We start from the raw sequence: 26580 nt of genomic DNA on the forward strand, positions 1-26580 counted from the left end.
AATTGCATATAAAACAGTAGACGAAATAGAAAAGTAAAAGTTTTAGTAATTAGTATTGATGGAAATTTACTATAGAAAATTTCAGAGGGAAAATTCAAAGACAGCCCTTCCAGAAAGAACCTTCACAATACTGTAGTCTCAAGTACAGTATTTCAGAATATTATTACGAAGGTGCCCCACCAAATGCTTTATGAAGAAAACCAGTTACATAACAAATATTGAAATGGTTGGGTTTTGCTCATGAAGATACCTCAATGCAATCTGTTTGATGAGTTGCAGCATAAAAAGTCAATTAGTAAAATTTGCTAGAAAAACTAATATTAAGTACAAAAGAAAGAAAGATCTCACAAAAAGGCAATCCATATATATATATAGGCTATTAAACTCACTTTGCACAGATTGCATCTGCACTGGATCCAGTTTCCTAGATATGAATGTATGTTCTCTACATAGGCTGACTTCCCAGCTCTACTACTGATGCAACTTCAATATACATTGTACTGTTTCCTTACTTTGTGTTAGTAAAGCTGTGCTTATGTAACACTGGTGATAAGAAAGATTGTTGCACGAATTATATGATTCAACAATTGGCAGATTTCCTTGGAAAGCAATGTTCATATCAAAAACAGACTCACCCCATATTTTATTGGAAACCTGGCCACAAAGCCACCTGCACTTGATACAGTGCAACAGACTATGAAATGTGCATAAACTTCTCTGGTATGTAGAAGGGTATTATTATATTTGTCTTCTTGAGTATCCCTCTCAGAGTCTTCTAAGTAGACTAGTTCTATATCAGTGAAACAGAACAGAGACCTAAAATTAATTATGCTATCGGAATTAAGTAATTTTATAGTAAGAATAGACCCTAGAAATTATGCAAATCAAAAGTCTAATTATGAATGAGAAAATTGAGGCTCTGGAAGAATTAGATGATTTGTTTAAAGACTGATAATGGCATAGCAGAGTCTCTGACTCAAATGTTTTTACCACCAGTTCAATGTTTCTCTTCTGAGGTTGGGTTGACCTGAGGGAGCCTGGTTTGAATATCTTGTGTAAAGTGAAAGGTTAGCTCATAGCAGTGGTTTTCACACACACACACACACACACACACACACACACACACACACACACACACATACACACACATCCATGAAGTTTGAGGCCAGTTACAGCTTAGGACTTCACTGGAGTTCTATGTAGTATTTTATTAAAAGAAATAATGGCTAAATTAAAATTTGAAGACAGTAATTAATAAAGACCTGTTTGTGAATTCTATAAAATAAAAAAAATTTTGCATGTTCAGAAAGATGAATTCATTTGTCCTACCACATAGCTAGCAAGTGATTTGCAGGTTCATGTATTATCTATTGTGCCATTACAAATGACCCTCTAGACACTGCTCACGATAATCATCAGCGTGTATAGAAAACTTTTCTTTGTAAATTGCATTTCTCTATCACTGTCCTTAGAACTAATAATGACCAATGAATCTGTAGCTTATGCAAACAATCTGCATTAATTGAAAATCAAATAAGCATAGATATTACCACTATATGATCAAAAGCTACATAAGAATCACTCATCTGGCTGGATCCAACTTTTTAAGAATATAGAAAAAAGAAAGCAGCAAACAATGTTTAATGTTTCCACAGGTGTGGATTTCAAACTAATAAAATTAGTATAGCTTTGATAAAGTAACTACTAAAGCACAAGTTTATTAGCTACACAAGAGTTCTCAAAGGCACTGGCAGAGGACACCCACTGGCCAAGTATAAGGAAAACAAGTCTTGATAATAAAGGAGGCTTATGTAAAAGAGGGTGGAAGAAGCGTCCCTCACTAAGGCAAACTTGAATCCTGTTGTGACTAGAGCATTCACTTCACGCTTAGACCTAGAAAAGCCTTCTTCTCTTTCTCTCCAGGTGTTGGGACAATGCCCTCCCGGAGCTCAGAGAAGTTTCTGTACTCTACTTAGTTGTATCTCCTGTAAGACTGTGCTTCTTATTTTCAACTGTAGCACATTTTTCTATAGAAGTAACAATATTGCCAATCACATATCCCCAGAGGTCCAAAGCACACCTGCTACCATTTGTCGGTTTTACTATGGCTCTCTGCTAACATACTGCGATCAGTCTAGGTTCAAATGTGAATGTTGACATACCTCGTCAGTAGGCTTTCCCTGTTAGTTTCTTCCCACATACACATCTCCATCGACCACTCTGCCCCTAAAATTATCCACTCTGTATTACTTGACCTTACAAAATCGAATTCACTTCCTCAGACTTAGCATCTACATTTTCTGTCCTTACTCAGGGTTCATTCACTTTTAGGTATAAACACTAAACACGCAGATCAAATGAGTTGGTACCTTCAACACTTAAAAATATAACTACCCCGTTGTGTTGTGATTATTTCTTTAAGAGACTAACCTCTCCTTTAAAACTGTTAACATCACTGGCCTCAGACTCAGGATGACAGACCAGTGTTTTGTAGAGCTGAGTGCATTATTTAACAGTTTATGTTCACAAAAACACAAAGTACATCCTTCAGAATCCTATTCTCCCCATCTAGTCACTGCAGTTCAGCATAGAACACACAATTCATCCTTCCCTTGGCAGATTACAACTAGTAGATGCTGTGTTAATAAGTGTATAATTAAGCAAACCGCTAAGTAACAGGATTTTCAGGAGGTCTAGAAAAACTGATGAGACCCCTTGTTGGCTTTTATGAGATGCTAATAACTCATCAGTTTTAAGGTTAATATGCAGTAATAGATGCACACGATGTTAAAGTGGCAACCTAACAGGAATTAAAATGTGCCACAGAGGAACTTGTAACCGTTTCTGCTTATTTGGTTTACTTTATGGCTGTTTACAACCAAGCCAAACTTTCTATATTGATTTCAACTCCTGCCCATTTTCTCCTTCCCTTCCTCCCTTCTCCCCCATCTCTCTCTTGTGTGTGTGTGTGTGTGTGTGTGTGTGTGTGTGTGTGTGAGTGAGTGTGTGTGTGTGTATCTGTATGCATTACAAAGTGATAAACCTAAGATCTTTCAGGTTTTAACACAGTGCTCTACTAATGAGATATATTCTGGAACCTTTCTGGGTTCTTTTATTATTATTAATGACACAAAGGGAAAAGCCAATACAGGTTGATTGTGTTCAACAACTCTGGGAGGCACAAGTGAGACAGTCTCCTGTAGAACACGTACTCATTTCTAAACGGAGATGTGATGTAAAGCAACACAATCCGGTTTGATAGGTTAAGCTGCTGCGTGAGGAAGAGATGCATTACTCTACAGCTTTGTCCAACAACAATAAGCAAGCTACTATAGGACAAGCCGTTATTATACTCAACAACAACAATAAGCAAGCTACTACAGTCACACTGAAAACACACAGCCAACAGTTAGGACAAGCCATTATTATACTCAACGACAACAATAAGCAAGCTACTACAGTCACACCGAAAACACACAGCCAAGTTAGGACAAGCCGTTATTATACTCAACAACAACAATAAGCAAGCTACTATAGTCACACTGAAAACACACAGCCAACAGTTAGGACAAGCCATTATTATACTCAACGACAACAATAAGCAAGCTACTATAGTCACACTGAAAACACACAGCCAACAGTTAGGACAAGCCATTATTATACTCAACAACAACAATAAGCAAGCTACTACAGTCACACTGAAAACACACAGCCAACAGTTAGGACAAGCCATTATTATACTCAACGATAACAATAAGCAAGCTACTATAGTCACACCGAAAACACACAGCCAACAGTTAGGACAAGCCATTATTATACTCAACGACAACAATAAGCAAGCTACTATAGTCACACTGAAAACACACAGCCAACAGTTAGGACAAGCCATTATTATACTCAACAACAACAATAAGCAAGCTACTATAGTCACACTGAAAACACACAGCCAACAGTTAGGACAAGCCATTATTATACTCAACGACAACAATAAGCAAGCTACTACAGTCACACTGAAAACACACAGCCAACAGTTAGGACAAGCCATTATTATACTCAGTGGCTTCTATGGTATATAAAAATATGTAAAGAATATAAGTGCTATAATGACTTTATACTGTCTCTGTTATGTTCTCAAAGTTTGTGTGAACCCAGACTTAATGGTTGCTATCTTCATTCTCAGTGTGATGAGGCAGGAGCTCTGGAAGGCAGTTACGTCATGAGGATGGAGCTGTCATGAATGGAGTTATATCAATCGAGTTATATCAATGGATCTTATAAAAGAGGCCTCAAAAGGCTCTCTTGTACTCCACAGTGAGTAGAAAGGGCTCTCTCCATGCTGATGATACCATGTTTTCCTTGCCACTGTTTATAAACCACCCACCTTGTTACTTTGAGATGATCACTGGAAAAAATGGCAACTCAGCACTCATATACCTTAGTATATTTACAGAGTCATCATAAATGGTTTATATACTTGAATGTAAGGGATCAAAGTGTATCCCATATTTAATTCAGTCAGTATATATTGGTGAAGAAGAAATCCTTGATGCTGAGGCGCGTTGTGACTAACCAGGCAGAATTTGCATTCACGAGTAAGTAATTCTGGACAGCAGTAAAAGTCACGAGGAAAATTAATTAATTGACATAGTGGTAGGAGAAAAAAGTGACTCTAAGGGCAACAAACTGACCTAGCACTGTACCCCTGCATTTCTCTTGTCATTGGATTTTCTTTGCTCTCATTGCTCTGTTTTCCTTTCCCACTTACCCGCTCCCTCTCCCCTCCTACTCTCGCTCTCTCCCTCTTGCTCTTGTTCTCTCACTCTTTCTCAATCTCTAATCCTCATAGTTTTTATTTTGAGGTAAAATGGAGAGCAGGTATGCAAGAACAGCTTTCCTCATCATCCAACCTGCTCTTCACATCTGCTGTATTGACTGTTTTGTTTCTTTGTTTTTCTGTCACAAGAGTCTTGAGGTGTGGCCGTACCCACCCTGTGGTGAGATCCATGGTCAGTTGGGTGTAAACTCTCTCCCAAGTGAGAGCATTCTTAAAGTCATTCTTCCCATCAAATTCCTCCTTGGAAATTACATCATCTCAGGAAAATAGCTGTGTTCCAAAAGAGAAGAGAGATTTACAGAGTTTATCTTATATGGCTAAAATTTGAACTGCCAGTTTCTCTTTTTTTTGAAATTATATTTAAGTATTTATGATTAGAGATTCTCAGATACTCCTTCCCTTCTCTCGGTTTGATATTGTTATCCTCCCTATGGGGTTGCAAACCCCTTCAGCTCCTTTAGTCCTTTCTCTAACTCATCCATTGGGGAACCTGTGCTCAGTCCAATGGTTGGCTGTAAGCATCTGCGTCTGTATTCGTCAGGCTCTGGCAGAGCCTCTCAGGAGACAGCCATATCACGCTCCTTTCAGCATGCATTTCTTGGCATCCACAATAGTGTCTGGGTTTAGTGACTGTAGATGGGATGGATTCCCAGGTAAGACAGTCTTTGAATGGCCTTCCCTTCAGTCTCTGCTCCACACTTTCCCTCTGAATTTGCTCCCGTAAGTATTTTGTTCCATTTCTATGAGAAGCAGAAGCATGCACACTTAGGTCTTCCTTTTTCTTAAGCTTCATACGGTCTGTGAATTGTATCTTGGGTATTCCGAGTTTTTGCCCACTTATCATGGAGTACATACCAAGTGTGCTCTTTTGTGATTATGTTACCTCACTCAGGATATTTTCTAGTTCCACCCATTTGCCTCAGAATTTCATGAATTCATTGTTTTTAATAGCTGATAGTATTCCATTGTGTAAATGTACCACATTTTCTGTATCCATTCCTCTGTTGAATATCTGGGTTATTTCCAGCTTCTGGCTACTATAAATAAGACTTCTATGAACATGAAGTGAAGCATGTGTTCTTGTCATATGTTGGAGAATCTTTTGGGTATATATATATGTATATATATATATATACACACACACACATATGAATGACCAGGAGTGGTATAGCTTGGAACTCAGGTAGTACTATGCCCAATTTTCTGAGGAACTGCCAGACTGATTGCCAGAGTGGTTGTACCAGCCTGCTATCCCACCAAAAATGGAAGACCATTCCTCTTTCTCTACATCCTCACCAGCATCTGCTGTCACCTGATTTTTTGTTTGTTTGTTTGTTTGTTTGATTGATTGATTTTTTTAAAGACAGGGTTTCTCTGTATATCCGACTGTCCTGGAACTCACTTTGTAGACCAGGATGGCCTCGAACTCAGAAATCTGCTTGCCTCTGCCTCCTCAGTGCGGGGATTAAATGCGTGCGCCACTACCCCTGGCCCTGAATTTTTGATCTTAGCCATTTTGACTGGTGTGAGGTAGAATCTCAGGATTGTTTTGATTTGCATTTCCCTGGTGGCTAAGGATGTTGGCAGGATCAGTATAGTAAAAATGGTTATCTTGCCAAAAGCAATCTACAGATTCAGTGCAATCCCCATCAAAGTTCCAACTCACTCCTTCATTGAGTTAGAAAGACCAATTTGCAAATTCATTTGGAATAACAAAAACTCAGGATAATGAAAACTATTCTCAACAATAAAAGAACTTTTGGGGGAATCACTGTCCCTGATCTCAAGCTGTATTACAGAGCAATAGTAATAAGAAATGTATGATATTGGTACAGAGACAGGTAGGAAGATCAATGGAATAGAATTGAAAACCCGGAAATAAACCTACATAGCTATGGTCACTTGATCTTTGACAGAGGAGCTAAAACCATCCAGTGGAAAGAAGACAGCATTTTCATCAAATGGTGCTGGTTCAACTGGAGGCCAACATGTAGAAGAATACAAATTGATCCATTCTCATCAACTTGTACAAAGCTGAAATCCAAGTGGACCAAGGACCTCCACATAAAACCAGATACACTGACACTAATAAAAGAGAAAGTGAGGAAGAACCTCTAACAAATGGGCACATGGGAAAATTTCCTGAACAGAACACCAATGGCTTAAGCCCTAAGATCAAGAATTGACAAATGGGACCTCATAAAATTTCAAAGCTTCTGTAAGGCAAAGAACACTGTCAATAGGACAAAAGGGCAACCAACAGATTGGGAAAAGATCTTTACCAATCCTATATCCAATAGAGGGCTAATATTCAATATGTACAAAGAACTCAAGAAGTTAGACTCCAGAGAATCAAATTACCCTATTAAAAATGGGTACAGAGCTAGACAAAGAATTTTCAACTGAGGAATACTGAATGGCCAAGAAATATCTAAAGAAATGTTCAATATCCTAAGTATTTGTTCTTAACCAGGAGCATCTCTACAGCCTGATTTGCCCTTTAGTTGGTATATTTTGTTTTGTTTTAACAAACAATTGTAAAAAAAAATCTTAAAAGGCAACTTATTTTCTTAAATGATAATGTATACACTCATGTTCTTATATTTAAATACAGGGAATGTTTTATAGTATAGTCTATAATACAATTTAATTTCTGTTGTGGTGGATTTAAATTTTTGTGTCTTATTTGTAATCATTAAGCATAGTATATTCAGAATTTTAATGTTTTCAAATTTATCATTATATATTTGAGCATATAATGTGTGAAGGCCAGAGGACAACTTAGTAGAACTGATCCTCTTCTATCTTTATATGAATTCCATAAACTGAACTCAGGCATCTAGGTGGGAGCTGCTGCTGCTGCTGCTTCCTCTTCCTCTTCTTCTCCCTCTCCCTCTTCTTCTTTTTCTTCTTCTTCTTCTTCTTCTTCTTCTTCTTCTTCTTCTTCTTCTTCTTCTTCTTCTTCTTCTTCTTCTTCTTCTTCTTCATTATTATTAGTTTAATGGTTTTATCTATCCTATCTTGCTATCCATATTTAGGCATATTTTTAAGTAATAGTTTCTTTAACCACTCTGTGAGAAAATCAATCAAATGCAAGGTTGAAGCCAGAGTTTGAAAGAGTTGTTAAATACAATGGAGTGTTTTCTTCCAAAAGAGAGACAGGACCCTGTCTGAATTTAGGAAAGATAACTCAAATGTCAGAAAGAGGATGCACAGCAGAGGGTGGGAGTGAGCCAGTACTGCTGTGGAACAAGTCTTGGGGAGATGGGGAGGTTACCTTTCCTGATAATTTATTGGAGAAAGAAACGATAAGGAAATGTACTAAGCTGTGGAATTTGATGATGCGTGAGAGGAAGAAGAGTGGAGTATTAAGGCTGATCCAGGAGGTCAGGAGTCAATGTTAGGTCAAATGCTAATGAATTAACTAGCATACAGTAAACACAAGAAGAGAACAATAGCGATAATTAGTTCACTAATATATACAGTACAGGTAACTAGAAATTTCTAATCATATTTGAATTGCTATTTTGAGTTCATAGGAAAACTGCGGATAAAAAGCTATTTTAAATCTATAAGTTCAAAGAATAAGATTCAATCTGTTAAGATTACCAGAAGAAAAATAGAGGCAAAGACATAAGTTACAACTGCATCAACCATTAGATCATAATGTATAACATCAAGACAATTATTTATCGACAGTAATTAGATCAAACCATTCTTAGACAGCGGCTGTTTGTAGTAGTCATGCTATTTTTAAATATAACCAGAAGTCTGTTATGATGACAAAGAATTAAATAGTGTAATCATACAAGTTAGAATTAAACAAAGTGGTTTTAATGGATAATATACTGTTATAGAAGACTGTAAAGTTAGTCATATCAAAAACTTCCTGTTAATGAAAAGTCTACAATAAACTTTTAATCATCATATATTAAGTGCAGATAAATAGAGCATTTTCTTTAAAATCAGGAATGAGCCAGAGAGGTCAACTGTCCTTCTAATTTGATACAGAGCTTAAAATTTGATACATGCCATAACTAGGGGATGGTATGAGAGCCTATGACCCCATCAGAGCAATGGTGCTGTTGTATTTTGCAGGACAGACAACAGATCTCTAAGCATCCGAAAGTTTCAGAATCCCACAAGTCCAATAAATTGCTTTCATTTGATTTGAAAGACACTTCAACAATCCCATCCACATTTTGCAGTCCCAGAACTGTGACCTACAAACTCCATCACTATTTTATTCATCCTTTAATGTATTAAAGTTCTCTTCTTCAATTAATGGCCTAGGGTTTGAAGCTTATACGATCAATACGTATGTAATATGAACTTGGGAAGGTTTGTGTGTGTGTGTGTGTGTGTGTGTGTGTGTGTGTGTGTGTGTGTGTGTGTGAGTGCACACACACATGCTATATGGCAAGGATGTCACAAGTCTCAGCATTACGGATATTTTCTGAGCTATACCCACAAGTATCAAATATCTAAACCTTCTTGACGCCAGCCACCAGCATCACAACTTGTTGTTTTATTTACACTTCTTCCCATAAAACCTAAAGACAATCTCTCCCATGGTCGATCTACTTTGACCAAAACTGATTGTGCAAACACTTGTGCTTGTCGCATGTGTTTCTTAAAAGGAACCCTTCTTGTTTTGTAACCCAAAGACTGCATTTGCCAGTATCACACACAAAAACATCAAAATGTTCCTTCTATAGAAACTAGAGAAGATAATTTTCTATTTCCTGAAACTTCAGAGATATGAGTATGTCCACAACACTTGCCATTTCTTGTCTTATAGAACCTGGAGATAGTTCTACAGATCATGCACCAACAAGACCATGACTGCTGCCATCACGTATCAAAGGGCCAGAGCGCTTAGTTCTGTAGGTCTGGGATATACAGTTAGAAGTTTATATTATCTGAAAAGATGAAGCACTTCAATCATGAATCTCTTCAATTTATACCATTAAGGTACTCATAGACTTTTTGATGTTGGTGATACCTAAAGAAATCATATGGACATTGAACTTGTAACATCATCTGGACTCGGGCAAAGGATCAACTGATACCATACTTATTTAAATGAAAACATTATTCTCACGCAGAAAATACTCAATAAAGTAAGTATTTTATTACATATGCAGACATCACTGTAGGGACCTAAGGATCATAAAAAGCCAAGAAACTATAGTTTGGATGACTTCAATGAGAAGAGGTTTTTTTTTCTTTAGGAATAGATCCCAATTAGAAGAAAATCTATATAAACTACATGTAAAATATCAAAATAAGGAAGTTAAAGAATCTCAGTGAAATACAAGAGGATGTGGATAGGTGACACAATGAAATGAGAAAAGAAATATCAAGTCATTAGAAATCTTAGGAGTTTTAAGATTTCTTCTGCCTTAAATTTAAAGAAACCTAGAGAGCACCATAAACATAAATCTCTAAACTTGGAAGACAGAATAAAGAAAACCACAGAAAAAAATGAAAGCAATAAAAAGGACAAATAAAGTATAAGTAAATATTACAATATTCAAGATAACATTAAGAAAACAATTTGTGTCACAGAGGTTCTAGGAGATCACATACACAGAAAGCACGAAGACATCATTTAATAATATGAAAACCAAAGAGTTTTCACATCTTCCAATGTGGACTCAGGCAGCTGGATCTGAGAAGCTCAAAGGACCTTGACTAGACTCATTCAAAAAAGGGATTCTCCTGTATATTTTTGTATGAAAAATGTGAAAGTATGAGACACATAGAATTAAAAAATAGTGCAGGTAAAATGTCACAATAAACCAAAACACGATTAGGCTGACAGCAGATTTTCCAAAAAAGTCATATATGCTATAAGGAAATAGAAGGAAAGATTAAAACTGAGAAAACAACAGGCAACCAAGACTGCTATGCATCAACTCTATCATCTGTAAATGAAGGAGAAATAAGTCCTTTATAGAAAAGCAAAAACTGGCAGAATCTACCAACAGCAGACTAGTGTCCTTCACAGGAAGCAAGGATGGAAGCGACTGTACAGATTCATAAGCAGAAGAATCACATACAAAAGAAAGAATAAAGCCTTGAGGAAATTGAGAAACACCAAGCTATAAGATAATTAATCAAAAAAGAAATGAAGAACACACAAGACAAAGAGACAATAGTAAAATGACTTGTTTTGTCACACCTATAATCCCAGTACTTGAAAGCAGAGCCCAGAGGATTATAAATTGACAGCTTGGCTATATAGCTAGACATATCTTATGAAGCATAAAAGGAAAATGACAAAATGATTAAAGTAAGCTTAAATGTAAAGATAATAACCTTGAATATAAACACATGGAAGTCACTAATCAAAAGACACAGATTCGTGAAATAAAGGAAGAAACAAAAGGCAAGAGTCAATTGTAGAACTATATACTGGAAACCCAAGTCATTGGCAAAGACAAGCACAAGTTGAAAGTGTTGGAGAAAGATAAACCATGCAAGGAACCAAAAAGCCATGAGGGTTATACTACTTTGATAAAAGAATCAATCAGCAGAATATGTATTAATTAAAAACTCATATATTCCCAACACTGAACTACCCAATACATAAAGCAATTACTTATATACCCAACAGTAGAGACTCACCACAATGCTAGTTAATTAGAGACTTTGACTTTTTATTTTCATATCAGGGAAATAGTTCAAGCAGAAAATCAGAAAGTTACAATTAGAATTGAATCACACTATAGAATAAATGGACCCAACACATATTTGGGAAACATTTCATCCAACAGCATCACACTATGCGTTTTCTTCCTTGGGACACAAAACGCTTCAGGATAGATCACATGTTAGGTTAAAAAAATCAAATACCAGTATTTCTTTTTTAAAAGAATCATATCATATATCTTTGCAGGGCACAATCACATTGTTGTTAAAGAGACTTATTGTTATATATTATTATTAACTCTTCATAACTTACAATAATGCTCGTGTTTCCTAAGCCTAATGTATCCTGCAAACCATGTTTTCCACCAACCCTGGATTTGTAATTCACACTGCAAATCCTTCCCTTTGTCTTGCTAACCTGATCCTGTGATGTGTGGTTGATCTTTTGCCTTATGAAAATATGTCCTACCAGAAACTTTGATGACTTCACTGGATGATTCCCCATGTGGTGTATTCTTTCACTCATTGCTATCACCTCCTGTCTAACAGCCAATTATTCCCACAGCGTTTTGCTCTTAACCCTGATGTTTCCCCATAAGAGTCCTCAAAAGATTTCAGAGGCATTGCTCTCTGAAATCCCAGTTGAGGGTGAGTCAGCCATCTGGTTGGTCCCTTGTCTGCCTTTGAATGAAGCTTGCTTAATCAGACAGTTGTGGAAATGTTTCCACCCCTCAGGTCTAACAAAGATCATATGTTAAGTTACAAGTAAAAAAGTCATATTTTTTAAGGGAACCACTGTGTCTTTGTAGAGCACAATGAAATTAAGTTAGAAATCAATGGAGAGTAATAAGTACCACAATCTATGAGATACATTTTATTAGTTCTTTGTTTATAATTTTAATGAATACACTAAAAGTAATATATATATATATATATATATATATATAATATATATATTCAACCTAACAATACACCTCAAAGATTCCAAACAACAAAATTAAAAGCAAAATTTTAGTAGAAAACAAACTTTAGAGCAAAATTAAATGAAACTATAAACCAAAAGTCAAGTAAATGAGTTAATATTTTGAAAATAAACAAATTTGACAAGTGTTATGCGAAAGAGAGAAGAGCTAAATAATCACTTAAATCAGAAATATAAAATAAATGAAAAATTATATTCCTTATAATTCTGTATAATTTATATACTTATATATAACCCTTTTCATAGTATATATATATTTATTATATATAAGGAAATATATAAAAGGAGACATTACAACTGATACCACAGAACTATGCAGAAGCACCAGATACTAATGTGAAAATTACATAGAAGGAAGATCAATGGCTAGCTGCAGCTACTACTAATAAATACAGACTTTCTTTTGAAGTAATGGACTCTAACCTAGATAGTGATGGCAAACAAATATGCATTTTAGTTATATTAAATGCATTTGACTTGGGCTCTTTAAAATGACTCTGCCATAAATAATCCTTTAGATTTATTTATTTTTATTTTATGGATGTTGGTGCTTTTTATGAGTCTATATCTATGTACCATATCAATGTCTTGTGTTGAGGGGGTCTAGAAAAGGGTAGTGGATCCTAGGGAGTGGGAATTACAGATTGATATTAGCCATTTGGGTGCTGTCAATCAAACCAGGAACCTCCTAGAAAAGCATCCATTGCACTTGACTAAATGAGCCATCTCTCTACTCTCCCCTGATAATAATATTTATTTAATTTAGCAATCTGATTATCTATCTATCCATCTATGTATGTATGTATGTATGTATTATGTATGTATGTATGTATGTATGTATGTATGTATGTATCTATCTATCTATCTATCTATCTATCTATCTATCTATCATCCATTTGTTTTTTTGGGACAGGTTTTTTTTTAATTAGTTATTTTTTTTTATTTACATTTCAAATGTTATACCCTTTCCTAGTTTCCCCTCCGAAAATCCTCTATCCTCTCCCTCTCCCCCTGCTCCCCAACCCACCCACTCTTACTTCCTGGCCCTGGCATTCCCCTGTACTGGGGCATAGAATCTTCACAGGGCCAAGGGCCTCTCCTCCCTTTGATGACTGACCAGGCCATCCTCTGCTACATATGCAGCTAGAGACACAGTTCTGGGGCGGGGGTGGGGGGGTGGGGGGTGGGAAGGACTGGTTAGTTCATATTGTACTCAATATTCAAATGCCATGAAATATAAAATGAGGAAATAACTTTTTAGTAGGCACTCTTTTCTCTGTCTGTCAGTTAGCGAACAGCATAGAACTTTGTGTGCCACGTTTCAGTAAACGCTTGTCATTACTACACCTCTTCAAGGGGCAAACCATTTTCCCAAGATATCAATTTTCTTCAATGGAATTATATAGAAGAGGGATCTTAAACAATGTCTTATGAACATTTGGAAGGGACTTTGTCACATAAGGCTTCAGTCTGACTGGAAAGATAATATTATGTATTAAATCAACCTTATAATTTTTACATGTTACTTTATTGTCTATGTGGAAACTCCAAAGACATGTCATCAGCAACAAACTCCTGGAACAAAGTAATCATTTTAAAGCTTGCCAAGATGCAAGGTTAACAAACAAAACCCAAATGTCTGTATAATAGTGACAATGAATAATTACAATTTGAAATGAAAACCAGCACTACTCAGAATCCTGCTAATGTCTGGGCTGTATCAGTACAGGTCTAACAGTTATGGATGGCCTCTGTATGTGGACGGATACAGAACTCTGATGAAAGAAGTCAAAGGAAGGTACAACCACCTGGAGAGAATCTCATGGTGATGGCTGAGAAATTCTAAAGATGTAGATTTGTAGGCGTCAGCAAATAAGATGTGTAGATGACAACAAGATATTGCATACATTATAAGGAAGAATTTGACTCACATATATAAGTGAAATAACCAATTTTAAAGGTCAGGGCCAAGAAGTGGGAGTGGGTGGGTAGGGGAGCAGGGTTGGGGAGGGGAATAGGGGACTTTCAGTATAGCATTTGAAATGTAAATGAAGAAAATACCTAATAAAGAGTTGGAAATAAAAGGTAGACTTAGAACATGATTGCAACTTCCTATCATTCTAGGAAACACTTGAAGGACAGTAAGTAGGAAAGCAAAGGCTGAAGATTCCAGGGGGGAGGGGAAGGGTGGGCTGGTTGAACAGGAAATGGGGGAGGGTACAGCAGTGAATCCATGGAGTGTGGCACTATGCTGATATGGCCCATCCAAAATAATTCATAGCACAGAGAATAAAGTCTGCAATCAGTGCATAAGCATTGGTTCACCTCCTGTAGCACATCCTCTAGAGTCGAATGTCTACAACTGCAATGGGCAAGGAGAGCTTTGTACCTTTTCTCAAATGATCCATCCTGAAAATCTTATTCAAGATGTAAAACCCATTATTTAAGGAAATGATATATTCTCAACAAGTGAGCCTTAACTTAGAGAAAAAAATATGCTGTATACAGTAAAAACTATATACCTGGATTTATATGCAACTATACACATTAAGATAAAGTAGCCGTGTGTAACTTCACACCACAGTTTTCAGACGTTATATGCTGTTATTTTTTGTCTCCTAATGTAAAGCACATTCCAGGATGAATAGGATAAACAGGAGGGAAACAAACACAGGGAGTGATGATGGATTCCACTTATTTGGAAAAGAATGCAACCAAGACCTAAACGGATATGATGAATCCCTAAAGGACAGAGTAATGCCACCAATGAAAGGGGTATAGTTCATCGGTCACTGTATTCTATTCCATACTTGCCTCCTTTCTTGTCAGCAAGGACAATTGATATATGATAATAGAACTGCATACTGAAAGTATATTCCAAATTTCCCCATAAGTGACAATGTAAGAAAAATAAAACAACACGTACCAATTCATCGATGCTGATCATCAGTACACTCTCATATGCTTTACCTTCTTTGTCTTTAATGTGGCACTCAGATGATGTGACAGGCAGCAGAACAAGGATCAGTGGAGGAATTCCAAAGATATATCTAAAAGAAACTGAACCCAGCAATTAATGAGCAGAGGTTAGATGGCCCAGCATGTTACATGAGGTTGTTTCAGTGGGATTTAACATCTATGTCTAATAATTTAAAAATACTTCTAAGACTGGCACAGGATGGAGCTACACAATGAAACTTCTCACAATTAAAGCAGTGCAGCAGCCAGGCTAAGATTAGGCTTTTTGTTTGGTGTGTAGGTTGTATCCACATTTATGCAGAACAGCTAGGATAAAATCAGAAATTTCTGAGAGGTATCCGATGGGGAGGAGTGACAGCTTTGTAGTTGCATTTATGTTAAACATCCCTGAAAGAAAACATATCTACAATAAGATAGGTATGCTATAGTTTATTAAGGTTTCTTAAAGTCATATCTCATTTAACATACATGAAAGATGTCATGTGAATGTTCATTTACACAGAAACCATGGTCCCCATGAAGGTAAATCCTGTTTTGTTTTTTGTTTTTTGTTTCTTTCTGGAAGAGCAATGTGAAGTGTGGTCACCTTTTTGGTGCTTGCACTATGGCGATTCTTTGTGATGGACTTTACAGAGTTTTACTTTGCCCCCTAAATCATGTTCGCAAACTCTTTCCCTTATGTCATTATTTTGTGTATCTATTTTCCCAAAGACCTAGATTCTGTTCAAGCATAGCTCTCTTTAAATTCCTTCCCTGTTAGGCAAAGTTCACACAATAGACTCGAGACCTCTCAGCTGGTGTTTATGACTACATCAAGTAAGTCATGCCAATCAGAGTGAACTGTTTAATTAAAAGGAAGGAGATTTTAAATGGAATCATCACTTGGAGTAAATAATTAAGATGGAAACTTCTGGTACATAAAAACGTTAAGCCACCTATATCTTCATGAATCTTGCTTTCATTTTTCCCTGAACTCAGTTATGTTGAAAATATACTTACCATGATTTTCCCAAATTAACGTTATAAAATCCCAGTGTTCAGCATTTTATGTGCATCTTCTCTATTTAAAAGTCTAAACAATATTTCTCTAAACCCAAGGAATTGACATTGGAAACAACTTAAAGAATGTAAGGATATCATAGGATGCAATATATCATACTATTATACATGGTATTAAAAAGGCAATAAATTATAAATTTATAAATAAATTTATTTATAAATCCACCATAAATTAGCAGCTGAGTGTATATATATATATATGTAAAGAAAGTATGCTTGGTCGAAATTACAGAATCTCACAGAGCTACAACTATAGACAAAAGAACTACAGGCAACTAAATCGTGCTAAGCACAGGAAAGAGCTATCACTCCTTTTTTCTCATTTTTTGACCATGTATGCACACCATCCCAGTTCCTAGCTGGCATGGCATCATTCCTCACCTAAACTCTATAAAACCTCCCTTGCTTTTTAGCCCAGATATAGGACTTGACTGACTTCCATGTGTAAGATCGGTGAACCCACTTGAGAGTTGTCTTCTAATAAACCTGCCTGTATCTACTTTTTATCTCATCAAATCTGCCCTAGATCTGCTTCATGGATGGAGAGAAAATTCCTATCATCTTGGTTCAAAATGCGGGAGAAGTTGAGCCTGCAGCCCAGCGGGCAGGGACCATGGCTGCATGGGGTCTGCTCCTTTCTCTCCCTTTCTCTCTTCATCTGAAGGATCAACTTTGAACTTACCAAGATCCTCTGCCAAGCCATGGCCTAGTATTTGGATTCTGAGATATCCTTTACAAGGTTTCTTTACTCCTCACTGTTTTACCCCAGGCTACCAAGTGGGACACTGTATCATAGGTCGCCACAAGTCTAGGAGATGGGCAACACGGAGTCTAAACCTGATCCTCAGACATTCCTGGGGTGACTGCTACAAAAGTTGTCCAAATTAGGACTGTCTCAGACTTTGTTCTATGGCCTCGCTTCAGTAAACGGCCACAAGAGAGCATTCTTGATGTTAAAATTCTCCACGGATCTTAAGCTTAACATTTCTTTTGGTATGCGGGCAAATGGCCTGAATCCCTTCTGGCCAGGTTTGTTGGGAACCACACCCTGTCCCTTCCTCTGTAGCCAATGTTCTAAGGCTCACGTCCTACTAGCAAGGATGTTCACTCCAAAAGACCCCTTGCCTCCAAGGACCTGGATCCCAAACCCCAAACCCCTGTATTGACAGAGCCCAGACTCTTCCCACTTCTTCTCTTTGACACACTCAACCTTTTGTAACTGCAATGGTTGCTCCAAACCATGCTAATCCTCCCAAAGTGTGTATGGATCACTTACTTGTCTGGAAATTTGATTCTAAATTCTGAAGTCCGATTCTTTAGCCTGCTATGTGTTCCACATGGCTCTGGTTCTTGTAACCCCGCAGGATTCCTTCCTTTCAGTTCGCCTGCACTCTGTTAAAGCTTCAGCAGCCCTCCTCCTCCCCCCACTTCCCCCCCCCCTCCTCCTCCTCTTCCTCCTGGTAACCTGGCTTTTCTCCTCGCCAATGGGGCAAGGCTACACTCACTCCCATGTCCACCCTATCCACTCTGCACAGTCCAGCCTGTCCTGTGAGGAGACCTCATTGCTCATACACTGAGCACATCAGCCTCTCCCACACCCCTTAACTTAATGGTCACTCCATTTCCTCCAGTAACTACAGCTTCCTTAAACCTATGCCTGGGCCACAGCGACTCTTTTTCCTTAGGCCCATGAAGGGCTACTGAGACATTTTTCCAACTTATTAAGCCTTTTCTGTCCTAACACTGCCTTCAGGTTAAATATAACATACAGCATTTATTATAAGCTGTTAAACATTATTAAAACATACAAGTTAGTTATCAGTTACCTCAAAAATAATCACATTCTTTAATATGTTCATAACTACACTTATAATTATGATTAATTACCAAAATAAGTTTTACTTAGCCTCCTATCTATATTTTCAAAGTTAAATAAAAATTGAATAGCCAAAAAACAAACGTTTGTCTATTTAGATATACTGTAGAGACACAAATGGTCCTCAGACGCTTCAGAGGTCTATAAAATATGGCATTTAAAATGGCTAATGAAAAAGCTTTTCATAACAGAGACACACCAGCTCTTGACAGCACCCCTGATCTCCTCCAAAGAACACAGCCCAGAAGAACTTCTGCCTGAAGCTTGCTCGCTATAAAGAGCCCTTTGCTGCGACTGTTGACAGCACATGGGCCACACTGTGGACAGGTAGGACACTGGGAAGTTGACTGATTCACTTGCCTAGACAAGGTAGGGCAGTCTTTTTCTCATAGTCTTGATTCACACACACACACAAAGTCTGCCAGATTTTCTTGGCCTGATAGCCAAAATGGATGCCCCACTGACCACAGAGAATTCCTGGATGACTGACTGTCCAGGGAGTCCTGTAAGTCTGTGTCATTTTTAATAGACTCAGAAACTGCTTGCTCTTGCAGTTCCCTCCTTACTCAGATAAAATTGATCCTTCTCAGGACTCTGGTGGGTTTGAGGATTCATTTAACATCAGGATCCAAGACTTCAGCTACCTTCCCAGTCCTCTTCATGTGTAAAAATCAGTCCTCAAACGACACTCTCCAAGACATGCCACTACTTTGGCTAGATACAATTTATCTCATTATTAGACTGAAAAATTCAATATAAAATTTTCAATATTCCTTTATCTAAAGGAACTCACTTTGCAATAACTGCTCTCAATGATCAGCTACCTACGAGTCATGGTCAATATCTGGATAAAAAGAGAGAAAAACCCATAGGTGGTCTGAGTATATAAAAGTTTAAATTCAAAGGATGTAAGAAAGTTCTTTCATAGTATAAAAGATGTTTAAAGTTAATAAATGCAAGTTATAAAGGTTAAAAGACAAAAGAGAAAAAATGACATAAAATATATTTTTTTAAAAAAATGCTTCAGATTCTTCCCCTAGCTATGTTTCTGTTATATTAAGAATTCAAAATTCAAAGCTTTAATAATAATCAAATTTTAATGTTTCCGAAGCCTGTACTATGACAAAAAGGTATAAGTCTACTGTCTAACATGTCTAAAATCTCTGTCTCTGTCTGTCTCTGTGTCTGTCTGTCTGTCTGTCTGTCTGTCTCTCTCTCTCTCTCTCTCTCTCTCTCTGTAAACTTAATAAGATTCTTATAGGCTTCAATGGCCCTAAAAGTATCCTCATGACTGGTAAGGGCGGCATCTGCATGTCCCTGCCACTCTTACATCAGTGAGTCTGGCCTTGTGGAGACCTGGACAGAGTCACTCCGCAAATTGTCTAAAGAGTTCCCACAACACAACCAAGACACATTCAATTCTCTCTAGCAGTGTTACTCTTCACATGGCTAGCCTCAGTCTTCCTAGCACCTTGCACATGCACATCTTCCTAGCACCTTGCTACCTTCTCTTCATCCAGGAACGGATTCATAAAAGTTTCTAAGTAACACACCACCGAATGGTCCTACAGCATGCCTGCAGATGAGTATGATCCCACCCGCTCCCAACTCTCCCGTCCCTCTTCAGCAGAGTGTGGCTGTATCTATACCCCAAGAGGTCGGGGTGTTAGGCTGGAACTCCTGCTCATATTCTGAACAAGCAGGGAAACCCCACTTGGAAGCTACCCTCCTTTCCCCAACCCTGCCTGCACCCGGAACCCCTGCTTGGGAAAAACAAAAACAAAAACAAAAAACTCTAGGCCAATAAGTCGCCATGTCTCATCCCTGGGTTCCTGCAACACACCCCAGAGTGCCCACCAGGGGCTCAGTTTTTGACCACGTATGGACACCATCCTAGCTCCTTCTGGCACATCACTACTCCCTGCTTAAGCTCTATAAAACCCCCATGCTTTAGCCTGGCTGTGTGACTTCACTGACTTCCACCTGTGAGATGGATGAACCCACCAGAGAGGGGATTCCTAACAAAACTGCCTTTATCTACTTTTAATCTGGCCTAATCTGATCTATATCTGCTTCAAGAGGGGGAGAAAATGACAATCACTTTTAAATACCCATAATCAATTGATAACATCTTATCTGCTGCTATTCTGTTTGAAAGGCACCTTCTCATAATACCATTCATCAGCCTTCTCCTATGACTGCCCTTCACTGGGATACACAGGTATCAATTACTACTCAATTGGATTATAGCCATCTACATTTTTTGTAGAAACTGGCTTTTTATTTCATCTTTTGCCTTATAGGTCCCTAAAAATTATGTTTTTGGGGGGACCAGGCAAATGAAAGAGACAGGGAATGTGACTTGAACTCAAAGGAGAAAGTTATGATGGTTAGTGAAAAGAGATTAATTCGCACCTATATCTAAAAGTCATTTCAAAGTCCATTTCCTGTTTCAATAAGTTCATTTGCCATACTTTCCAAGATTGCCAGTTTTCTTCTGAGATATGTGCTTCCCAGAATGATGTGACCTTACACCTCACCGGGCAGCACTTTTTCATTGCTTCACACTTGCTTTGATAATACATGTGTGTGTTACGTGAAATTTTCAATTCTATACTATTTTTACAATACAGCCCTTCATTTGTAGACTATTTCAATCAAGTAAAGTAGCTGCTGACAGACCAGAGCAGTACCATACATATTTTAATATATTATAATATATACTTAATATTTTATAATACATATAAATAGTATATATATTATAAACAAGGAGATTTAGAGCATAGAGAATTTAGGATTTTGTGTAACTGACTAAATAGCTGAGTTTCATTTCAGCTTCCTGGCCCTGATTTCTAAAATGAAAACCTTCCAGGCTCTCTAATGTATGATATGTATGATAATGTATGATCCCATGGGTTTCTGGCTCCACCATCAGGAGTGTGACCTTTGTTCTGTGGTTACAGTTATTTCTTCCACATACAAGCACCGTAACAAGTTAATATTTTTCTGGTTTGAAAGTTTATTTAACACTTTTGTCCCAATGGCATCCGAATTCAGCACTTACCATATTTTGTTACTTTTGATTTATAGCTCACTCCTCAGCCTCCACTGAACTTTTCATTAGGTCACAGATAAAACAAACTGTAGAAGCATTACAAGACAAGTGTTGGCTTGTAGTATTGTCTTTAAATCGCTTACAGGGTTTGAAACTGGAGAATTTGTTTTCAGTGGGGAATTTGGTTAAACCAGAATGATAGCTGTCTAAAAATTCTTGTTGGTTTTAAATGTAAGCCAAATAATACATACAATCTTCAACTGCTTAAGTTATGAGGTCAAAGTGGACATAATAAAATTGGATTCCTCAGTCCATCATATCCTGTCATCTATCAGTTTCTTTTAGTTTTTGAGATTACAACATCATTATTTTATTTCCTCAATCAATTTCTTCCCCTAAACTCTCATATATATCCTTTCTTGCTCTATTTCAAATTCATGACCTTTTATTTCATTAAGTGTTGTGCTCTAGCTAGCTAGCTAGCTATCATCCATCTATCTCCCTAAATACATAAAGTCAACCTGCCCAGTCTGTATAACCTTACTTGCACATATGTCTTCAGGGCTGGCTGTTTGGATAAACAATTTGTATGCTCCTCTCTGGGGATGTCTATTTCTCCACTGTCAGTCAGCATTTCTTCGTGGCCTGAACAGTTTGTCTAGGGTTGAGACCTTGAGGACTTTCCCATCCTCCTTGAGAAGTGTTCTTTCAATGTCCTTTCCCAAGTCTATTTCAACAAATAATTCAATTTTATAGCCATTTCATGATACATATATATATATATATATATATATATACAGGTCACTAGCAGTTTACAGTAGAGAATCTGGAGCCCAAAGAACAATTCTCCAAAACAATTTTTCTAGGGATTCAGGAGCTGCATTTGATGTTCGGGTTGAGGTGTCTAGGGAATCCGCTATTAGCTACTGAATTACACTTCCTACAACATAACTGCATGCACAGATAGTGAGAGGAAGTACAAATATTCATTGTCTTCTACATGAAGGGGCTTCTTGGCCAAGCTCTGAAACTACAGCGTATGCTCCTATTTCAAGGGAAAAAGTAAATATTTCTACATATTATAAAGTTGTCTGTCCCCAACACATATAGAGCAGAGGACTGCCTGGTCTGGCCTCAGTGAGAGAAGAGGCACCTAACTGTTGAGAAACTTGAAGCCCCAGGGAGTGGGGAGGCCTAGTGGCATGGGGGATGAGGGCATTCTCTTGGAGTCAGGGGTGGGGTGGGGGCTGGGGAGGAGGTATGGGGAGGAGAGCAGTGGGGGGGGGCAGAACAGGAGAGGTATAAAGTCTGTACTGTAAAAAAAAAGATTAAGGAATAAAAATAAATTAATTAAAAAACAAAATTATCTGTCAAGAGTCAGGATAACAGTACTTCATACCCATGGGCCATGAGATTGGTTTTATAAAAGAACTTTCCATTTTTGTTCAAGAAGTATACACACTGAGATGAAATTTCTAATTCTCCTTTACAGATAGATCTTCAGGCTTCCTCCATATTCCCAAGGCTCTATGTTTCTCATTGTTTCCTTTTATTAGTATACAAATAAAATGTATGCTGATTCATAATGAGGCAGCACAATTGAGCGTCAGCGAGTGAATCCTTGTTTACTTGGTGTCCCGACATAACAAAGTGGAAACACAGCACACAGCCTTGATGGAGTTTACCCACGCCTCTAGTAAATTTTGGACCGAAAATGAAAGAAAAAAAAAAAGCCACTTACTTTAACTCCCGTGAGTTTAATATTTTCATATTTTCTTTACTAAGAAAATAAGGCATGTCCGATATGGATGTATCTCAATGGGAAAAGCCTCCTCGTTTAAATTACACCTTTGCTTTTCCTTTGTCCTTTTATCTCTCCAGGTTGTAGGTAATCCAAGGGTTAAAGTGAAAGGCAATTTCAGAACCCAGGGCATTGCAAAGAAGACAGGGATGCGGTGTCTCTAGCTGTACAGTGAGCTCCTGCAGGGGCACCTTGGCAGCCTTCCATCATTTTCTTGGGCAGTCTCTCAGGTCTCCACATCTTTTATTTGGTTTCTGATAAGTACTCCCTCAAATGTTTTTGGTTCGCTAGTACCTAAGAGAGGGGAAGTAATTGTACCTAAAACAGTGGGCCGGAAACCAATACAATGGTTTGCAATGGGGTTGCAAAAGGAAAGAGCCTTAGGCTAGATCCTGCACCTCCATAGGTTCTCTTGCTTGAGGAAGTATTTAAAACACCTGCATTCCCTTAGGTAGACCTCCTCACACTCCATTCTGTTCTCATCTCTATTAGTTCTAGCTACAAATGGATTCCAGCCTCTGTCAATTCTGTTCTTGTCCACTTTAAATCCTTACTTATTTAAAACTAATGCAAGCCTATTAGATTTGATCAGGGAGCTAAGAATTTGTACTCATGGGTACTTAAAGTTCTGCCTCCCTTAAGTAGCAAATATATAGAAGGAAAATAAAATCTGGCCTTTTGCAATCTCAGCCGCAGGACTTGGGTTCCCAGCAAACAAGTCAACTTACAGCCTGGATCGGAAACTCCCAGACTTACTGCGGGGAGAAGAGGGGGTTTTCCAATGATCTGTCCTTTAGGGTTTAAAAGCGCATCCTGGGAGCGACTCTTTCATTCTCCATGAAGTTCTGAGCTGCGAGAGCCCAGCAACGCCCTGAACCCAGGCAGCCTGTGAGTAACTGCACAGCCAGGAAGCCAGGAAGGGCTGCATTGAAGAGGTACTGGCTAGGGACAAAGTGGCTGAAAACCACTGACTACTGAGTCTTGACTGCAGGGGGCCACCGCGTCGCGGCTCCCGCACTGAAGCTCTGGGTCTGGGGATCTGAAAACCGCCTCGGGAACTGTTCCTCCCCGCCCGCCAGGGTTGTACGCCCAGGTGCCAATGGTTCTGGGCAACCGAGCTCAGCGCGGGTAGTGGCTGACCATGGGAGAGGCCAAGCTCTCAGCCTGTCCAAAGTGCAAGGCCGGGCTATTCCCGGACGTGCGGAGGCGCGGGGGCGGGTGGCACCTCCCGGACTGTCCCAGAGTCCCCGGCGCGCTAGGCGCACCTACTTGTGCGCACCAGAGAGCAGCGCTTACCATGGAACATGGTCTGCGGGAGGTGGGTGTAGTCATGATGACTGGGACTGCAGCAGGAGCCGGCTCTCACCACCCATAATCACTCCCAGGACCCCGGTCATCCACCGGGTGGCCGCAAACCGGTGCTGGGCAGGGCAGTTCAGGCAGCTGACTCCTCTCACCCACGCCACGCCTGGTCCATCCATCCCAAGAGGGGCCGCATGCATCACCGGCCACCCAGGCGCTCTGGCTTTGCCATAACTTCCGTAGGATCTGCCGGCAGACTAAGCAGGGTACTTTCAGTTTCTACTTTGCGCTGGGTCTTCAGGTTCAATGTTTGGGTTTATACCCTCAGCGTCTTCCCCAGTCACCTGGACCAGGATCAGTGGTTGCTGCGAATTGAAAGTAGCTCAGGAGAAGCCAGCTGGCCTTCTGGATCAGAAAGATTCGGCTAATAGGCTTTTCAAATGACTTCTAACCTCTCTGGCAACTCTGTGAGACTGGGAGCTAAAACCGCTGGTTACTAATATGTCCACAGAAGCCACAAATGTGCAGCAGAGAAAGCTCGCTATTGCAAGTCAGTTCCACTGAGGAGGCGTCGCTGCTTCTGCTGCCGCCGATGTAAGTCATCTTAAAAAAAAAAAAAAAAAAAAGGAAGTGAAGGATGATTAAGAGGGTCACGCCCTCTGCCCCTCTAGGTTCTCTAGTTTGTTTTTTTTTTTTTTTTCCTCCCTGTCATCTGTGCAATGCACCTGCTCAGGTAGGACTTTAAGAACAAATAATTCTTGTGAGTCCATCCAGTCTAGTATGTAAGTGGTAGCTTCAGAAAACCAAAACTCGTATTAGTTGGGGGCACATAGAAGTTCTGCATAGTAACTATCTCCCACAGTTATCTCCTGACATAGCTAATCACCATTGTGATTGTTTCATTAAAGTGTTTTGTTTTGTTTTAATAATAGGCCTGAATTACCGAGGGGATTCCTGATTTAGTGTTGTTTCTTATAATCAGGAGAAACACTGCTTAGGTGAAGGCAGGTTGTGCAAACCAGTAACAAGAGAGATCTGAGATCAGGACCATATCTCTCATATATCTAGTATTTGCTCTATGCCAGGACTCTTGGTCAGGAATTTACATGTATTTTGGCATCTGGAGTTTTCTGCCGAGGCAATCTGTTTTCTTATCTGCAGTTGAAAGATACACATGGGAACAGAGGCTTCCTTAAGTAACAGAGCTAAGTTCACGTGGCTGAATTTGGATAAAAAACACCTGCAGGCTGGCTTCAAAGAGTCTGCTTGGAATCTCTTGTGGAAGAGAACCTTGTAAATAATGGAGGATACAGTAGACTAAGAAGACGCCCTAGGGTGGTGGGTGTGCTCTTAACGCTCTGGGGAACCTCAGAAAGGGGTCTGGAGCTGGCGGTTCCTAATCGGACATCAGGACACGAGCTTCAGATTCTGTCTGTTAACAGTGAAAAGAGGCAGAGAGGTACTGTTTGTGCATTTAGAGTGTGGACCATAGGAGTTCTAACTGGGCACTGGCCTGTGGACTCTGCAGGGACTCTCACTTTCCACATTCAATGTAAAACCTGTTGTCTTAGTGCACTTCCAAAATAAATCCTACCCGGTGCCTGCAGGGCTGTTTAAACACCTCTCTGTTGTCTCTCTTGTTGTCATCCTGCTCAAAGCATCAGGAGATTTGACAGTACTTGTTATCTTCACTGCAGCCCTGGTCTCCAGACAGCTCCCATCCACAGAGAAGGGCTATCTAGAATAGGATTAGGCTCCAGCGTTGCAGTATGACAGGATGGAAGAGAGCTACTGTGGTGAGAAAGCATTTCAACGATGGAACATGGAAAAATGTCCACCAAAAAAAAAAAAAAAAAAAAAAAAAAAAGGAAAGAGAGGAAAGAGAAAGAAAACAGGGAATTGCTGGCAAATGAAATCAGGAAACTGAGCCTCTCAGGCACACATTTCCAAAAATGTCATTGGAACTCAGATGTGGAGAAAAGCAGTAGACAGAGATGAGGCTGCAGGGGTGGTTAAAGACTAACTCTATAAACAT

At 38.8% G+C, this 26580-nt stretch overlaps 1 protein-coding gene and 1 long non-coding RNA gene across 5 annotated transcripts in view; one reads left to right on the top strand and one right to left on the bottom strand.

The window, feature by feature from the left end:
* Il7 (interleukin 7) overlaps positions 1-25129 on the bottom strand; it is a 41733-nt gene extending 16604 nt beyond the window's left edge. The window contains exons 1-4 of one of the 4 annotated variants that reach the window (NM_001313889.1): positions 24540-25129; positions 23184-23537; positions 15400-15533; positions 4989-5104 (exon numbers count right to left, since the gene is read on the bottom strand). Coding sequence is in view for 3 of the 4 variants with exons in the window: in NM_008371.5 (NP_032397.1) it covers positions 15400-15533; positions 24540-24549 (144 nt within the window). In the remaining variant the exon portion in view is untranslated. Of the gene's footprint in view, positions 1-4988; positions 5105-15399; positions 15534-23183; positions 23538-23999; positions 24263-24539 lie in introns of those variants that run through there. The other 3 variants (NM_001313888.1, NM_001313890.1, NM_008371.5) reach the window with 3 other exon arrangements.
* The window catches only part of Gm16685 (predicted gene, 16685), a 77297-nt gene continuing 74790 nt past the window's right edge, over positions 24074-26580 (top strand). Inside the window, exon 1 of the long non-coding RNA NR_168341.1 lies at positions 24074-24178. This is a non-coding gene — a long non-coding RNA (predicted gene, 16685). The remainder of the gene's footprint in view (positions 24179-26580) is intronic.

Source organism: Mus musculus, chromosome 3, assembly GCF_000001635.26.
Source record: "Mus musculus strain C57BL/6J chromosome 3, GRCm38.p6 C57BL/6J".
Taxonomy (NCBI): domain Eukaryota; kingdom Metazoa; phylum Chordata; class Mammalia; order Rodentia; family Muridae; genus Mus; species Mus musculus.